The 17,642-nt window shown below is 48.3% G+C and overlaps 1 protein-coding gene and 1 long non-coding RNA gene across 6 annotated transcripts in view; both read left to right on the top strand.

Annotated features, from left to right (window-relative positions):
- Nucleotides 1–9,863, top strand: part of LOC135901913 (peroxynitrite isomerase THAP4-like) — a 141,284-nt gene extending 131,421 nt beyond the window's left edge. For 3 of the 5 annotated variants that reach the window (XR_010564307.2, XR_010564305.2, XR_010564304.1), the window contains 4 exons: nt 1,341–1,434; nt 2,861–3,349; nt 7,817–7,910; nt 9,337–9,863. Coding sequence is in view for 1 of the 5 variants with exons in the window: in XM_065431744.2 (XP_065287816.1) it covers nt 1,341–1,434; nt 2,861–3,185; nt 7,817–7,874 (477 nt within the window). In the remaining 4 variants the exon portion in view is untranslated. Of the gene's footprint in view, nt 1–1,340; nt 1,435–2,860; nt 3,350–6,014; nt 6,312–7,816; nt 7,911–9,336 lie in introns of those variants that run through there. The other 2 variants (XM_065431744.2, XR_010564306.1) reach the window with 2 other exon arrangements.
- Nucleotides 9,864–12,918: 3,055 nt separating this feature from the next.
- On the top strand, nt 12,919–16,766 carry LOC135901996 (uncharacterized). Its single transcript, XR_010564350.2, has 3 exons — nt 12,919–13,216; nt 14,722–14,815; nt 16,240–16,766. It is a non-coding gene; the product is annotated as an uncharacterized lncRNA (long non-coding RNA).
- Nucleotides 16,767–17,642: the final 876 nt, after the last annotated feature.

The raw sequence follows: 17,642 nt of genomic DNA, 5'->3' as shown, positions 1-17,642 counted from the left end.
GAAACGCATTTGCAAAACGCGTTCGTCGTTTACCCTGATAGCGAACGCTGCCTGGCCCAATATGCGTAACATCCTTTGCACAGTATGCGCTACTTGCATAGGTGTGGTAATAGCTATGCGTTCCACGTTAATAAGAAAATGCTTTGAGCCCCGTGCTCACGACCAATGTGTACAGTTGCGACTACTGCATATTGGCGCGGCCTGTTGCCTCCACCTGAAGTGGGACGCCTCCAAGACGGATCATGGAGGCCGTTGTCACATATCAGAGCTTCTGCTCGGGTGCGCCATGAGTTTCGTCTTACGTCAGATGTGCCCGCCGTTTACTGCCGGTTACATTAGTTTATTTAACGGGAGAGTGCCTTCTTAGGTTGTCCTGAATACTTTACATGATGCATGAAAAAGCGTTTGCATTTTCTTCCCCGCCACGGTGAAAAACTTTGAGGTACAGTCGCCCAAATCTTTAACTGGTGTGCGGGAGCGGCGACTTTTCCGTGCGTCAGCGCCGTTTGACGGGGCGAGGCTGGAAACAGTCTGAGGCTAAGCGCATGCGGACAAAGCGCGCTCAGCTGGGCCCATCGTCTACTAGGCTGTTTCCAGCCTAGCCGCGTCATACGGCGCTGACGCCCGGAAAAGTCGCCGCTCCCGCACACCAGTTAAAGATTTGGGCGACTGTACTTTGATACCACATTTGCGGCAACCATGAACGTGCGCTGGCTGCTACGGAAGCTAAATAGCGTTTCGGTGCAGTTTGATGCACCTTTAAAGGGGTGCATACGTGCTTACGAATTACCCCATGGCGGCGGCTTGTACGAATGACGACGTCAAGGGTTCGATTCCCGGTGATTGACGTAAAACGTAGGACGAACGAATGGAAATGTAGATAGTAGAAAGGTGACAATACGTGCAGCATGGCGATTAAAATCTTTGACCAGTCGACACTTGCTTCGCGCTGAGCGTCATTACACTCCGAATGGAGGAGGAGTGCGAACAGAAGTAGGCGCCGTAATTCGTGATGATTTGCTCCCATGAATACTCAGCGTAAACATCGGACTTCTTTTTTTCTTGCTATAAAAGAAGCAGGGCAGCGTCTCTAAAACAAGAAGAAAGAAAAAGTAAGACAGAAATAAGGGTAAACAAACTTCTTAAACCGCGTGATAAGACCATAAGGCCGACCCACTACGGTACTGGCATGCTCTTCACGGCCTGAGTGGTGTTACGTGGTTTAAATATCACTGAACAAAAAAAAAAGTGCTGGCTTCTCCGTGTGGAGGCAACTGTGCCCGGTATAGTATTGTGCCACTGGAAGCATAAATCGCAACTTTTTCTCTCTCAAACTGCAGGCCCACTTTGAGGACGACAGCTTTGAACAAAAGCGCGCCGACGGCTGGAAAAAGCTGAAGCCAAATGCCGTTCCAAAGCTGTTCCCGCCAAAGGGTAGGTTTCCTGTTTTGTGACACCACGGCTTTCCACAACTGTCTAATCAACATTCTTGCCATGCTACTCTTGCTCTTTCCGTAGATGAAGGCGTGGCCCAAACACGGTTCACTCTTTCGTGCTTCTGTTATAGTCTCACGCATGTAACGGAGAATGTTGATTTATAGCTGATATTCTTTATCTAATATCGCTCGCTGGTCAGGTGAAACCTGGTCGCTCACATTGCCTGAAATCCATCAGGCGGGGGGGGGGGGGGGAGTGGGAGGGGCTGGTAAATGCTCAAGTAAGTCCTAATTTGATTGGTCGAACAAATGCTTAGCTGTTTGGTCTAACACGGAAAGGAGGAAGGGTGAGCACGTGGTGTCTTGGAAGGGGAGAACGTGTTGCTGTTGATGCTGAACCTTGCTTATTATTGAGCTGCAGAAATAGCACGTTTTCCTATTGGCAACCACTCTCGTTCTCTCCTTCTATCTCTCCCTGCTTTCGAATACAGGTCCCTAATTCGATACCCTGCCGCGACACCTACATTTTGATATGGCGAGATACAATAAAGAGTCGACTGGCTATCATTTAGTGTACGTTTTTGGAGATGTACAAAAGCAGTTCGGAACACCCGCGTAGACGTCAACAGGTTTATGTAGCCGTAATGCCTATAGCTAAATGCCGTTACCCCCTCTTTACTGGCGCGGAAACTTTTGAACATGTTGAACCTCCAACAGGCTTCGTTACAGCTTTTTCGTTCGCGGGATTTGTCGCAAAGCAAGCGTAATGCGAAATAAACAAAAACACAAGTCAAATAAGGGCATGCAGCCCTGCGTGATGCAGGTACCGCAGCGATGAGATCCCGCACTTCTCTTCCGTTATGCAGCGTTTATAAAGTCCTGGAACATTAGGCTCTAATTTAGCCTCCCTGAACGTCTTGTACTTAATATCTTGAGTACCCACTGCCCAGCCGCAGCAGGTGATCATTCTTCGCCCCGAGACATCGAAGCTTGTCACTCAATCGGGAGGTCACATGTTCCTCGGTTGTCGCATCAAGCCCAGGCCCAGGTGAGGGAGCTTGTCATCGCCGCCCCTTCCCGAAGTTCCCGAAGACGTACTTACTCTACGCGGGAAAATTTATTCTTTGTGCGCTCTTTTTACTTCTTGATTGTATTTTTCTTTCGATTCCTCTGTTATCTTCTCCGTCATTCTTCTATTACTGTTTTACGTTTTATTGGTGTATTGACTTTCACGTTTTGTGTACTTATTATTTATTGTTTCTACTTCGTTGTACCTATGCCACGCTGCTTTTGTATTATCCGGCTAATCTGTTGTTGATTTTTCCTTTTGTGTATGTGTCACTCCTGCAAGGGCTTCTATAGTGCGTGCAATGTCCTCTAAAAGAATAAACTAGAACGTGTAATGTCGCATTCTCGTTCTGCAGCATCGTCTCGCAAAAGAAGAGCGCCGAAAGACGTGACAAGAGCAGCAGCAGCGCCGTCTGGCGTAAGTGACGATTCCGTCGTCGTCGATGGAGCCGATCCGGCACCGACGCAGGTGGAGGTGCACCTGCTGTCGTCCTCCAACGGCACGGATCCGTGTCGGCAAGAGAGCTGCATCGTGCCACAGCTAGCCAACTCAAGCCGGACGCCCCAGAGCACGACAGTCGAGCAGGAGCTCGCTGAGCCGAACGCTGCGTCATCCGATCCTCCGTGTTCTAGCAGCTCCTGCGCCGAATTGAGACAACAGCTGGCAGACGTGACGACAAGGCACGATCAACTGCTGGAAGCTTACGTGATTGCGAATTCGACCGTTAACGCGCTTAGAAGTAAGGTCGGCGAGTTGGAAGGCACCGTGGAAATTCTCCGACATCGCCTTCAGCCTAGCAACGGCGCCCATTAACAAGTGCCTCCGCGATAAAACAACCAAAGCGGTATGCGTATTCAATAAAGCTGGCGCTTGTATTTTCTGCACAACATTGGCTACCGCGCTTTAAATCGGTCATAAAACTGTCCGGCGCGAGGTTCCACGACTAACATGAATTTCTGCTCTGTTTCTGTTTCCGATTTAATAGATCCCTGTGTATGTGCCAGAACCTTCTGCGGAGGGAAGCTTTGAATTCGAGACTTTGTGCGCTTCCTTATGAGAATAAGGCGTGCTGTTCGCGGGCAACTATGAACAAAACATGCAACATTCCCCTTTCTGGCTGAGGGCTACAAATCGTTAAAAAAAAAAAAATGCGGCATAATTGTACCAATCACGACATGCATTCAAATATTTTGTATTCAACCTGTCGTGCACTGTAAACTCTCGGTCGGTCAATATTCACACGACAGGAAGTCAGTAACATGAAATTGGTAACAAAAGCTTTGCGTGCTCAAGGGCAACTGATATAATCAGTTGTGTGCATCAAAAGTTGTCGAGGATTCATTGAAATGACAATGAGTCAACGAGACCGCAATATGTGAACACCTCAAGAGACATTTTTATGGAGGCAGGATCCACAGGAATTCTTTCTTTCTTAATTTTCTTCCTGGCAAATCTCGTGTTCAGAAAGCTTTTGTGGCCGACTGTACCTGCATATGCGTTGTTTGCAATCCCCTTCGCTTATCTCACGCTCAAAACAGTAGGGCCCAGTCCGGCTACGCGCACTTTTGCTCACATTCAATGACGCTAAAACTGGCTTTAAGTAGCCATATCATAAGCGTCACACAAACACACACGCACACACACACGCGCGCGCGCACACACACACACACACACACACACACACACACACACACACATATATATGCACACACACCCCAGAAAGTGGAGGGTGGAACAGCGCCACTGTAGTTCAATTGGTAGAGCATCGCGCGCGTAATGCGGCAGCCGGTCGCTCCGCGTTCGCTGGAATGCCGCTTTGTCGCGCTCGAACTCGATTTGAACGTCCCGCCGCTTCTTGCGCTAGCAATCACGTGCCTGCTGTTACACGTTGCACGCGGCTTCGCGGAGGCCTTCCGTGTTGGCGAAGGCTGCATTTTCGACCATTTTACGTTGTACGATAAACCGAAAGAATCTAATGTGAAGAGCCGCGCCTTATGTTAAAGAAAAAGAAAAAAAAAACTGGACAGGTGGGTATAGAAGCCGCTACCTGTCCTGAAGTACACGGCCGGGGGATGTGGCGTGCCCCTGTAATCCAGCTTCTCGGAGGCCGGGTCCAGAGGACGGGCTGAGGCCGGGGGTCCTGCACCGCGGCCGAGCATGTCGACGGGACGTCCGCGCTAAGCGGGGCGTCGATATGGCGACCCCGGGTGAACCCGGCGGTGTCCAGGTCGCCTAAGGAGGAGCGAACCGGCCCAGGGCGGAGACGCAGCAGGCAGAAGCTCCCGCGCTCTGCGGTAGCGGGATAGCGGCCCGGAATGGTCGCCGCGGTACAGCCCGGACGTCAGTGCCGGACCTGGATCCTTTTTCTTTTTTGCCGCTATATATTTTGTTACCGTTATGGTTCTTCTTTCAGAATAATCACGTTCCAAATCAACAGGTTGCCGAGAAAGCAATTCGAATCATTTTGCATTTCTGGGACTCGATTATCGTATGCACCACTGCTCTCCTGCCAGATGTCAGTTGCGAACCTAAAAATCCTCTTTTTTCTTATCTGCTTCTAGTATCTTGTTTGCTTTATTTTCACCAATTAACTTTTTGACGTTTTCTGCTCTACCAGAGTGAGAGAGAAAGGGAACTTCATTCGCACCGACACAAAGGAAAAAAAAACCGAAGGAAAGCCGCTGATCCGCACCTTTTTTTTATTTTTCCACAGCTTAGTTTCTTTCACTAACCACTTATTTAGCGTAATTGGCAAGCTAGTCACACAACAGCGATTCATACTTGAAAAGCCTGTTTAAAACCAGGCTCTAAGCCTGTTGAGGATCCATCCTTGTAGCTTTTTAATGACAATTAGTTATCTTTTGTTGAGAACTGATCTTGAATGTCCCTTATGGTTAGCTGGCTTTCTTTCGTGATGGTGTCTAATTGCGGTGCCTAATTTTTCCGAAACAAGTATGCCTGATGTAAATATGCGCGTATGAATTTGACGATTCGATATTCGATTCGTTAGATACTTAATAATCGTATTGGAGTTGTATTCGAAAAGGTTTATATTCGCCCACCTCTAATTATTACTTTCCCACCTGTCTTTGGCATTATTATTATTATTATTATTATTATTATTATTATTATTATTATTATTATTATTATTATTATTATTATTATTATTCGGTCTCGTTATAAGATTTTTCGCTCTCGAAGCTGGGACATTCATTCTTGTTGGTGGCTCCAACTCGCGGCCAGTAAGGGAACAGAGATCATTGCCTCCGAAATTATTGACGTAGAACGCCATGTCATCGCTGAATGTCATAGAGTTAATATCTCTTAACTCCTTTCACTGCCTGCGTCTGCGGGGTGATCATCGCGACCAGACGCCTCGCGTCGCATTCAGGTCGTGACCGTGATTCGCGCACAATCAAACCGACGGCACGACCATGTTTTGCGACTTTGGATCTTGGAGGCAATGTATGAAACACCTTAGTGCGACTTCACGCCACGAGGTGACAGGGCTATCCCGCTGGTTGGCAGGATAGTCTTCGCTGGAAGGCGCACCTGCCATTTGTTCCGCTAAATCCGAGCATTCTCAGCCATTCTCGGGCCCACTTCTTGTTATACACGTTAACTACGGCTGTTTGATCGTTTTGGGAGACACAATGCCAGGCTGCTGCGTTCCCAACTGCGGAAATCACTCTAGAAACGGTTGGAGACTCTTTCATTTTCCCACCCAGCGAGAAAGAAGAACACTTTGGCTCACAGGAATCAATAGGAGAGACTGGGAACCTAAGAAGTGGTCCGCGGTATGCAGTGTAAGTATAATTTCAGTCGCACACGTGTTACACGATGCGTTGCTCAGCTGGCGCTTGATTTATCGGTGACCGCTTGGAGCTACGTCGCTTCATTCACTCGAGTAAATCCTACGGCGCAGTTTTACGGGTACCGCGAGCTCGCAGCAAACTGTCTTCAAGCAGAGTGAAACGCATTTGCAAAACGCGTTCGTCGTTTACCCTGATAGCGAACGCTGCCTGGCCCAATATGCGTAACATCCTTTGCACAGTATGCGCTACTTGCATAGGTGTGGTAATAGCTGTGCGTTCCACGTTAATAAGAAAATGCTTTGAGCCCCGTGCTCACGACCAATGTGTACAGTTGCGACTACTGCATATTGGCGCGGCCTGTTGCCTCCACCTGAAGTGGGACGCCTCCAAGACGGATCATGGAGGCCGTTGTCACATATCGGAGCTTCTGCTCGGGTGCGCCATGCGTTTCGTCTTACGTCAGATGTGCCCGCCGTTTACTGCCGGTTACAGTAGTTTATTTAACGGGAGAGTGGCCCCTTATGTTGTCCTGAATGCTTTACACGGTGCATGAAAAAGCGTTCGCATTTTCTTCCCCGCCACGGTGAAAAACTTTGACGTACAGTCGCCCAAATCTTTAACTGGTGTGCGGGAGCGGCGACTTTTCCGGGCGTCAGCGCCGTATGACGCGGCGAGGCTGGAAACAGCCTAGTAGACGATGGGCCCAGCTGAGCGCGCTTTGTCCGCATGCGCTTAGCCTCAGACTGTTTCCAGCCTCGCCGCGTCATACGGCGCTGACGCCCGGAAAAGTCGCCGCTCCCGCACACCAGTTAAAGATTTGGGCGACTGTACCTTGATACCACATTTGCGGCAACCATGAACGTGCGCTGGCTGCTACGGAAGCTAAATAGCGTTTCGGTGCAGTTTGATGCACCTTTAAAGGGGTGCATACGTGCTTACGAATTACCCCATGGCGGCGGCTTGTACGAATGACGACGTCAAGGGTTCGATTCCCGGTGATTGACGTAAAACGTAGGACGAACGAATGGAAATGTAGATAGTAGAAAGGTGACAATACGTGCAGCATGGCGATTAAAATCTTTGACCAGTCGACACTTGCTTCGCGCTGAGCGTCATTACACTCCGAATGGAGGAGGAGTGCGAACAGAAGTAGGCGCCGTAATTCGTGATGATTTGCTCCCATGAATACTCAGCGTAAACATCGGACTTCTTTTTTTCTTGCTATAAAAGAAGCAGGGCAGCGTCTCTAAAACAAGAAGAAAGAAAAAGTAAGACAGAAATAAGGGTAAACAAACTTCTTAAACCGCGTGATAAGACCATAAGGCCGACCCACTACGGTACTGGCATGCTCTTCACGGCCTGAGTGGTGTTACGTGGTTTAAATATCACTGAACAAAAAAAAAAGTGCTGGCTTCTCCGTGTGGAGGCAACTGTGCCCGGTATAGTATTGTGCCACTGGAAGCATAAATCGCAACTTTTTCTCTCTCAAACTGCAGGCCCACTTTGAGGACGACAGCTTTGAACAAAAGCGCGCCGACGGCTGGAAAAAGCTGAAGCCAAATGCCGTTCCAAAGGTGTTCCCGCCAAAGGGTAGGTTTCCTGTTTTGTAACACCAAGGCTTTCCACAATTGTCTAATCAACATTCTTGCCATGCCACTCTCGCTCTTTCCGTAGATGAAGGCGTGGCCCAAACACAGTTCACTCTTTCGTGCTTCTGTTATAGTCGCACGCATGTAACGGAGAATTATGATTTATAGCTGGTATTCTTTATCTAATATCGCTGGTCAGGTGAAACCTGGTCGCTCACATTGCCTGAAATCCATCAGGCGGGGGGGGGGGGAGGGGGGGAGGGGCTGGTAAATGCTCAAATAAGTCGTAATTTGAATGGTTGAACAAATGCTTAGCTGTTTGGCCTAACACGGAAAGGAGGAAGGGTGAGCACGTGGTGTCTTGGAAGGGGAGACCGTGCTGCTGTTGGTGCTGAATCGTGCTTCTTATTGATCCGTAGAAATAGCACGTGTTCCTATTGGCAACCACTCTCTTTCTCTCCTTCTATCTCTCCCTGCTTTCGAATAAAGGTCCCTGATTCGATGCCCTGCCGCGACACCCGCATTCTGGGGATGGCGAGATACAGTAAAGAGTCGTCTGGCTATCATTTAGTGTAGGTTTTTGGAGATGTACAAAAGCAGTTCGGAATACCCGTGTGGACGTCAGTGCATTTATGTAGCCGTAATGCCTATAGCTAAATGCCGTTGCCCTCTCTTTACTGGCACTGAAACTATTGAACATGTTCACCCTTCAACACGTTTCATTAAAGCTTTTTCGTTCGCGGGATTTGTCGCAAAGCAAGCGTAATGCGAAATAAACAAAAAGAGAAGTCAAATAAGGGTACGCAGCCCTGCATGACGCAGGTACCGCAGCGATGAGATCCCGCATTTCTCTTCCGTTATCCAGCGTGTATAACGTCCTGGAACATTAGGCTCTAATTTAGCCTCCCTGAACGTCTTGTACTTAATATCTTGAGTACCCACTGCCCAGCCGCAGCAGGTGATCATTCTTCGCCCCGAGACATCGAAGCTTGTCACTCAATCGGGAGGTCACATGTTCCTCGGTTGTCGCTTCAAGTCCAGGCCCAGGTGAGGGAGCTTGTCATCACCACCCCTTCCCGAAGTTCCCGAAGACGTATTTACTCTACACGGGAAAATTTATTCTTTGTGCGCTCTTTATACTTCTTGATTGTATTTTTCTTTCTACTCCTCGGCTATCTTCCCCGTGATTCTTCTATTATTGTTTTACGTTTTACGGCTGTATTGACGTGTTTCACGTTTTGTGTACTTATTATTTATTGTTTCTACTTCGTTGTACCCATGCCACGCTGTTTTTGTATTGTCCGCCTAATCTTTTGTTGATTTATTCCTTTTGTGTATGTGTCACTCCTGCAAGGGCTTCTATAGGGCCTGCAATGTCCTCTAAAAGAATAAACTAGAACGTGTAATGTCGCATTCTCGTTCTGCAGCATCGTCTCGCAAAAGAAGAGCGCCGAAAGATGTGACAAGAGCAGCAGCAGCGCCGTCTGCCGTAAGTGACGATTCCGTCGTCGTCGATGGAGCCGATCCGGCACCGACGCAGGTGGAGGTGCACCTGCTGCCGTCTTCCAACGGCCCTGATCTGTCTCGGCAAGAGAGCTGCACCGTGCCACAGCCAGCCAACTCAAGCCGGACGCCCCGGAGCACGACAGTCAAGCAGGAGCTCGCTGCGCATAACGCTGCGTCATCCGATCCTCCGTGTTCTAACGACTCCTGCGCCGAATTGAGGCAACATCTGGCAGACGTCACGACAAGGCACGACCAACTGCTGGAAGCTTACGTGGTTGCGAATTCGAGCGTTAACGCGCTTAGAAGTCGGCGAGTTGGAAAGCACCGTGGAAATTCTCCGACAGCGCCTTCAGCCTAGCAACGGCGCCCATTAGCAAGTGGCTCCGTGATAAAACAACCAAAGGAGTATGCGTATTCAATAAAGCTGGCGCTTGGATTTTCTGCACAACATTGGCTACCGCGCTTTAAATCGGTCATAGAAGTGTCTGGCACGACGTTCCACGACAAACATGAATTTTTGCTCTGTTTCTCTTTCCGATTTAACAGATCCCTGTGTATGTGCCAGAACCCTCTGCAGAGGGAAGCTTTGAATTCGAGATTTTGTGCGCTTCCTTATGGGACTAAGGTATGCTGTTCGCGGGAAACTATTAACAAAATATGCAACATTCCCCTTTCTGGCTGAGGAGTACGAATCGCTTAAAAAAAAAAAAACTGCGGCACAATTGTACCAAGCAGGACATGCATTCAAATATTTTGTATTCAACCTGTCGTGTACTGTAGACTATCGGTCGGTCAATGTTTACGCCACAGGAAGTCAGCAACATAAACTCGATAACAAAACCTTTGGATGCTCAAGGGCAACTTATATGATCAATTGTGTGGGTTTACCAATTGTCGAGGATTCACTGAAATGTCATTGAGTCAACGAGACCACAATATGTGAACAGCTCAAGAGACATATTTATGAAGGCAAGCTTTAGAGGACTTCTTTCTTTATTTTTTTCCTGCCAAATCTCGTGTCCAGAAAGCTTTTGTGGCCGACAGTACTTGTATATGCTTTGTTTGCACTGCCCTTCGTTTATCTCACGCTCAAAACAAATCGTTAAAAAAAAAAAAATGCGGCATAATTGTACCAATCACGACATGCATTCAAATATTTTGTATTCAACCTGTCGTGCACTGTAAACTCTCGGTCGGTCAATATTCACACGACAGGAAGTCAGTAACATGAAATTGGTAACAAAAGCTTTGCGTGCTCAAGGGCAACTGATATAATCAGTTGTGTGCATCAAAAGTGTTCGAGGATTCATTGAAATGACAATGAGTCAACGAGACCGCAATATGTGAACACCTCAAGAGACATTTTTATGGAGGCAGGATCCACAGGAATTCTTTCTTTCTTAATTTTCTTCCTGGCAAATCTCGTGTTCAGAAAGCTTTTGTGGCCGACTGTACCTACATATGCGTTGTTTGCAATCCCCTTCGCTTATCTCACGCTCAAAACAGTAGGGCCCAGTCCGGCTACGCGCACTTTTGCTCACATTCAATGACGCTAAAACTGGCTTTAAGTAGCCATATCATAAGCGTCACACAAACACACACGCACACACACACACGCGCGCGCACACACACACACACACACACACACACACACACACACACACACACACACACACACACACACACACATATATATGCACACACACCCCAGAAAGTGGAGGGTGGAACAGCGCCACTGTAGTTCAATTGGTAGAGCATCGCGCGCGTAATGCGGCAGCCGGTCGCTCCGCGTTCGCTGGAATGCCGCTTTGTCGCGCTCGAACTCGATTTGAACGTCCCGCCGCTTCTTGCGCTAGCAATCACGTGCCTGCTGTTACACGTTGCACGCGGCTTCGCGGAGGCCTTCCGTGTTGGCGAAGGCTGCATTTTCGACCATTTTACGTTGTACGATAAACCGAAAGAATCTAATGTGAAGAGCCGCGCCTTATGTTAAAGAAAAAGAAAAAAAAAACTGGACAGGTGGGTATAGAAGCCGCTACCTGTCCTGAAGTACACGGCCGGGGGATGTGGCGTGCCCCTGTAATCCAGCTTCTCGGAGGCCGGGTCCAGAGGACGGGCTGAGGCCGGGGGTCCTGCACCGCGGCCGAGCATGTCGACGGGACGTCCGCGCTAAGCGGGGCGTCGATATGGCGACCCCGGGTGAACCCGGCGGTGTCCAGGTCGCCTAAGGAGGAGCGAACCGGCCCAGGGCGGAGACGCAGCAGGCAGAAGCTCCCGCGCTCTGCGGTAGCGGGATAGCGGCCCGGAATGGTCGCCGCGGTACAGCCCGGACGTCAGTGCCGGACCTGGATCCTTTTTCTTTTTTGCCGCTATATATTTTGTTACCGTTATGGTTCTTCTTTCAGAATAATCACGTTCCAAATCAACAGGTTGCCGAGAAAGCAATTCGAATCATTTTGCATTTCTGGGACTCGATTATCGTATGCACCACTGCTCTCCTGCCAGATGTCAGTTGCGAACCTAAAAATCCTCTTTTTTCTTATCTGCTTCTAGTATCTTGTTTGCTTTATTTTCACCAATTAACTTTTTGACGTTTTCTGCTCTACCAGAGTGAGAGAGAAAGGGAACTTCATTCGCACCGACACAAAGGAAAAAAAAACCGAAGGAAAGCCGCTGATCCGCACCTTTTTTTTATTTTTCCACAGCTTAGTTTCTTTCACTAACCACTTATTTAGCGTAATTGGCAAGCTAGTCACACAACAGCGATTCATACTTGAAAAGCCTGTTTAAAACCAGGCTCTAAGCCTGTTGAGGATCCATCCTTGTAGCTTTTTAATGACAATTAGTTATCTTTTGTTGAGAACTGATCTTGAATGTCCCTTATGGTTAGCTGGCTTTCTTTCGTGATGGTGTCTAATTGCGGTGCCTAATTTTTCCGAAACAAGTATGCCTGATGTAAATATGCGCGTATGAATTTGACGATTCGATATTCGATTCGTTAGATACTTAATAATCGTATTGGAGTTGTATTCGAAAAGGTTTATATTCGCCCACCTCTAATTATTACTTTCCCACCTGTCTTTGGCATTATTATTATTATTATTATTATTATTATTATTATTATTATTATTATTATTATTATTATTATTATTATTATTATTATTCGGTCTCGTTATAAGATTTTTCGCTCTCGAAGCTGGGACATTCATTCTTGTTGGTGGCTCCAACTCGCGGCCAGTAAGGGAACAGAGATCATTGCCTCCGAAATTATTGACGTAGAACGCCATGTCATCGCTGAATGTCATAGAGTTAATATCTCTTAACTCCTTTCACTGCCTGCGTCTGCGGGGTGATCATCGCGACCAGACGCCTCGCGTCGCATTCAGGTCGTGACCGTGATTCGCGCACAATCAAACCGACGGCACGACCATGTTTTGCGACTTTGGATCTTGGAGGCAATGTATGAAACACCTTAGTGCGACTTCACGCCACGAGGTGACAGGGCTATCCCGCTGGTTGGCAGGATAGTCTTCGCTGGAAGGCGCACCTGCCATTTGTTCCGCTAAATCCGAGCATTCTCAGCCATTCTCGGGCCCACTTCTTGTTATACACGTTAACTACGGCTGTTTGATCGTTTTGGGAGACACAATGCCAGGCTGCTGCGTTCCCAACTGCGGAAATCACTCTAGAAACGGTTGGAGACTCTTTCATTTTCCCACCCAGCGAGAAAGAAGAACACTTTGGCTCACAGGAATCAATAGGAGAGACTGGGAACCTAAGAAGTGGTCCGCGGTATGCAGTGTAAGTATAATTTCAGTCGCACACGTGTTACACGATGCGTTGCTCAGCTGGCGCTTGATTTATCGGTGACCGCTTGGAGCTACGTCGCTTCATTCACTCGAGTAAATCCTACGGCGCAGTTTTACGGGTACCGCGAGCTCGCAGCAAACTGTCTTCAAGCAGAGTGAAACGCATTTGCAAAACGCGTTCGTCGTTTACCCTGATAGCGAACGCTGCCTGGCCCAATATGCGTAACATCCTTTGCACAGTATGCGCTACTTGCATAGGTGTGGTAATAGCTGTGCGTTCCACGTTAATAAGAAAATGCTTTGAGCCCCGTGCTCACGACCAATGTGTACAGTTGCGACTACTGCATATTGGCGCGGCCTGTTGCCTCCACCTGAAGTGGGACGCCTCCAAGACGGATCATGGAGGCCGTTGTCACATATCGGAGCTTCTGCTCGGGTGCGCCATGCGTTTCGTCTTACGTCAGATGTGCCCGCCGTTTACTGCCGGTTACAGTAGTTTATTTAACGGGAGAGTGGCCCCTTATGTTGTCCTGAATGCTTTACACGGTGCATGAAAAAGCGTTCGCATTTTCTTCCCCGCCACGGTGAAAAACTTTGACGTACAGTCGCCCAAATCTTTAACTGGTGTGCGGGAGCGGCGACTTTTCCGGGCGTCAGCGCCGTATGACGCGGCGAGGCTGGAAACAGCCTAGTAGACGATGGGCCCAGCTGAGCGCGCTTTGTCCGCATGCGCTTAGCCTCAGACTGTTTCCAGCCTCGCCGCGTCATACGGCGCTGACGCCCGGAAAAGTCGCCGCTCCCGCACACCAGTTAAAGATTTGGGCGACTGTACCTTGATACCACATTTGCGGCAACCATGAACGTGCGCTGGCTGCTACGGAAGCTAAATAGCGTTTCGGTGCAGTTTGATGCACCTTTAAAGGGGTGCATACGTGCTTACGAATTACCCCATGGCGGCGGCTTGTACGAATGACGACGTCAAGGGTTCGATTCCCGGTGATTGACGTAAAACGTAGGACGAACGAATGGAAATGTAGATAGTAGAAAGGTGACAATACGTGCAGCATGGCGATTAAAATCTTTGACCAGTCGACACTTGCTTCGCGCTGAGCGTCATTACACTCCGAATGGAGGAGGAGTGCGAACAGAAGTAGGCGCCGTAATTCGTGATGATTTGCTCCCATGAATACTCAGCGTAAACATCGGACTTCTTTTTTTCTTGCTATAAAAGAAGCAGGGCAGCGTCTCTAAAACAAGAAGAAAGAAAAAGTAAGACAGAAATAAGGGTAAACAAACTTCTTAAACCGCGTGATAAGACCATAAGGCCGACCCACTACGGTACTGGCATGCTCTTCACGGCCTGAGTGGTGTTACGTGGTTTAAATATCACTGAACAAAAAAAAAAGTGCTGGCTTCTCCGTGTGGAGGCAACTGTGCCCGGTATAGTATTGTGCCACTGGAAGCATAAATCGCAACTTTTTCTCTCTCAAACTGCAGGCCCACTTTGAGGACGACAGCTTTGAACAAAAGCGCGCCGACGGCTGGAAAAAGCTGAAGCCAAATGCCGTTCCAAAGGTGTTCCCGCCAAAGGGTAGGTTTCCTGTTTTGTAACACCAAGGCTTTCCACAATTGTCTAATCAACATTCTTGCCATGCCACTCTCGCTCTTTCCGTAGATGAAGGCGTGGCCCAAACACAGTTCACTCTTTCGTGCTTCTGTTATAGTCGCACGCATGTAACGGAGAATTATGATTTATAGCTGGTATTCTTTATCTAATATCGCTGGTCAGGTGAAACCTGGTCGCTCACATTGCCTGAAATCCATCAGGCGGGGGGGGGGGGGGGGGGAGGGGCTGGTAAATGCTCAAATAAGTCGTAATTTGAATGGTTGAACAAATGCTTAGCTGTTTGGCCTAACACGGAAAGGAGGAAGGGTGAGCACGTGGTGTCTTGGAAGGGGAGACCGTGCTGCTGTTGGTGCTGAATCGTGCTTCTTATTGATCCGTAGAAATAGCACGTGTTCCTATTGGCAACCACTCTCTTTCTCTCCTTCTATCTCTCCCTGCTTTCGAATAAAGGTCCCTGATTCGATGCCCTGCCGCGACACCCGCATTCTGGGGATGGCGAGATACAGTAAAGAGTCGTCTGGCTATCATTTAGCGTAGGTTTTTGGAGATGTACAAAAGCAGTTCGGAATACCCGTGTGGACGTCAGTGCATTTATGTAGCCGTAATGCCTATAGCTAAATGCCGTTGCCCTCTCTTTACTGGCACTGAAACTATTGAACATGTTCACCCTTCAACACGTTTCATTAAAGCTTTTTCGTTCGCGGGATTTGTCGCAAAGCAAGCGTAATGCGAAATAAACAAAAAGAGAAGTCAAATAAGGGTACGCAGCCCTGCATGACGCAGGTACCGCAGCGATGAGATCCCGCATTTCTCTTCCGTTATCCAGCGTGTATAACGTCCTGGAACATTAGGCTCTAATTTAGCCTCCCTGAACGTCTTGTACTTAATATCTTGAGTACCCACTGCCCAGCCGCAGCAGGTGATCATTCTTCGCCCCGAGACATCGAAGCTTGTCACTCAATCGGGAGGTCACATGTTCCTCGGTTGTCGCTTCAAGTCCAGGCCCAGGTGAGGGAGCTTGTCATCACCACCCCTTCCCGAAGTTCCCGAAGACGTATTTACTCTACACGGGAAAATTTATTCTTTGTGCGCTCTTTATACTTCTTGATTGTATTTTTCTTTCTACTCCTCGGCTATCTTCCCCGTGATTCTTCTATTATTGTTTTACGTTTTACGGCTGTATTGACGTGTTTCACGTTTTGTGTACTTATTATTTATTGTTTCTACTTCGTTGTACCCATGCCACGCTGTTTTTGTATTGTCCGCCTAATCTTTTGTTGATTTATTCCTTTTGTGTATGTGTCACTCCTGCAAGGGCTTCTATAGGGCCTGCAATGTCCTCTAAAAGAATAAACTAGAACGTGTAATGTCGCATTCTCGTTCTGCAGCATCGTCTCGCAAAAGAAGAGCGCCGAAAGATGTGACAAGAGCAGCAGCAGCGCCGTCTGCCGTAAGTGACGATTCCGTCGTCGTCGATGGAGCCGATCCGGCACCGACGCAGGTGGAGGTGCACCTGCTGCCGTCTTCCAACGGCCCTGATCTGTCTCGGCAAGAGAGCTGCACCGTGCCACAGCCAGCCAACTCAAGCCGGACGCCCCGGAGCACGACAGTCAAGCAGGAGCTCGCTGCGCATAACGCTGCGTCATCCGATCCTCCGTGTTCTAACGACTCCTGCGCCGAATTGAGGCAACATCTGGCAGACGTCACGACAAGGCACGACCAACTGCTGGAAGCTTACGTGGTTGCGAATTCGAGCGTTAACGCGCTTAGAAGTCGGCGAGTTGGAAAGCACCGTGGAAATTCTCCGACAGCGCCTTCAGCCTAGCAACGGCGCCCATTAGCAAGTGGCTCCGTGATAAAACAACCAAAGTAGTATGCGTATTCAATAAAGCTGGCGCTTGGATTTTCTGCACAACATTGGCTACCGCGCTTTAAATCGGTCATAGAAGTGTCTGGCACGACGTTCCACGACAAACATGAATTTTTGCTCTGTTTCTCTTTCCGATTTAACAGATCCCTGTGTATGTGCCAGAACCCTCTGCAGAGGGAAGCTTTGAATTCGAGATTTTGTGCGCTTCCTTATGGGACTAAGGTATGCTGTTCGCGGGAAACTATTAACAAAATATGCAACATTCCCCTTTCTGGCTGAGGAGTACGAATCGCTAAAAAAAAAAAAAAAACTGCGGCATAATTGTACCAAGCAGGACATGCATTCAAATATTTTGTATTCAACCTGTCGTGTACTGTAGACTATCGGTCGGTCAATGTTTACGCCACAGGAAGTCAGCAACATAAACTCGATGACAAAACCTTTGGATGCTCAAGGGCAACTTATATGATCAATTGTGTGGGTTTACCAATTGTCGAGGATTCACTGAAATGACATTGAGTCAACGAGACCACAATATGTGAACAGCTCAAGAGACATATTTATGAAGGCAAGCTTTAGAGGACTTCTTTCTTAATTTTCTTCCTGGCAAATCTCGTGTCCAGAAAGCTTTTGTGGCCGACTGTACCTACGTATGCTTTGTTTGCACTGCCCTTCGTTTATCTCACGCTCAAAACAGTAGGGCCTAGTCCGGCTGCGCGAACTTTTGCTCACATTCAATGATGCTAAAGCTGGCTTTAAGTAGTCATAATTAATATAAGTAGTGACAACATATACTTGAACGAGAAGGGAAACCGAGGGGCCCGGTGTTTATTAGTCATGTCATATGAAGCCGTCACATATATATGTATGTATATATACCCCAGAAAGTGTGTGTGTGTGGGGGGGGGGGGGGGCACGGCA

This window comes from Dermacentor albipictus, chromosome 9 (genome assembly GCF_038994185.2).
Source record: "Dermacentor albipictus isolate Rhodes 1998 colony chromosome 9, USDA_Dalb.pri_finalv2, whole genome shotgun sequence".
Taxonomy (NCBI): domain Eukaryota; kingdom Metazoa; phylum Arthropoda; class Arachnida; order Ixodida; family Ixodidae; genus Dermacentor; species Dermacentor albipictus.
Note: the sequence above shows the minus strand (reverse complement) of the source record. Positions and strands in the feature narration are given on the sequence as shown.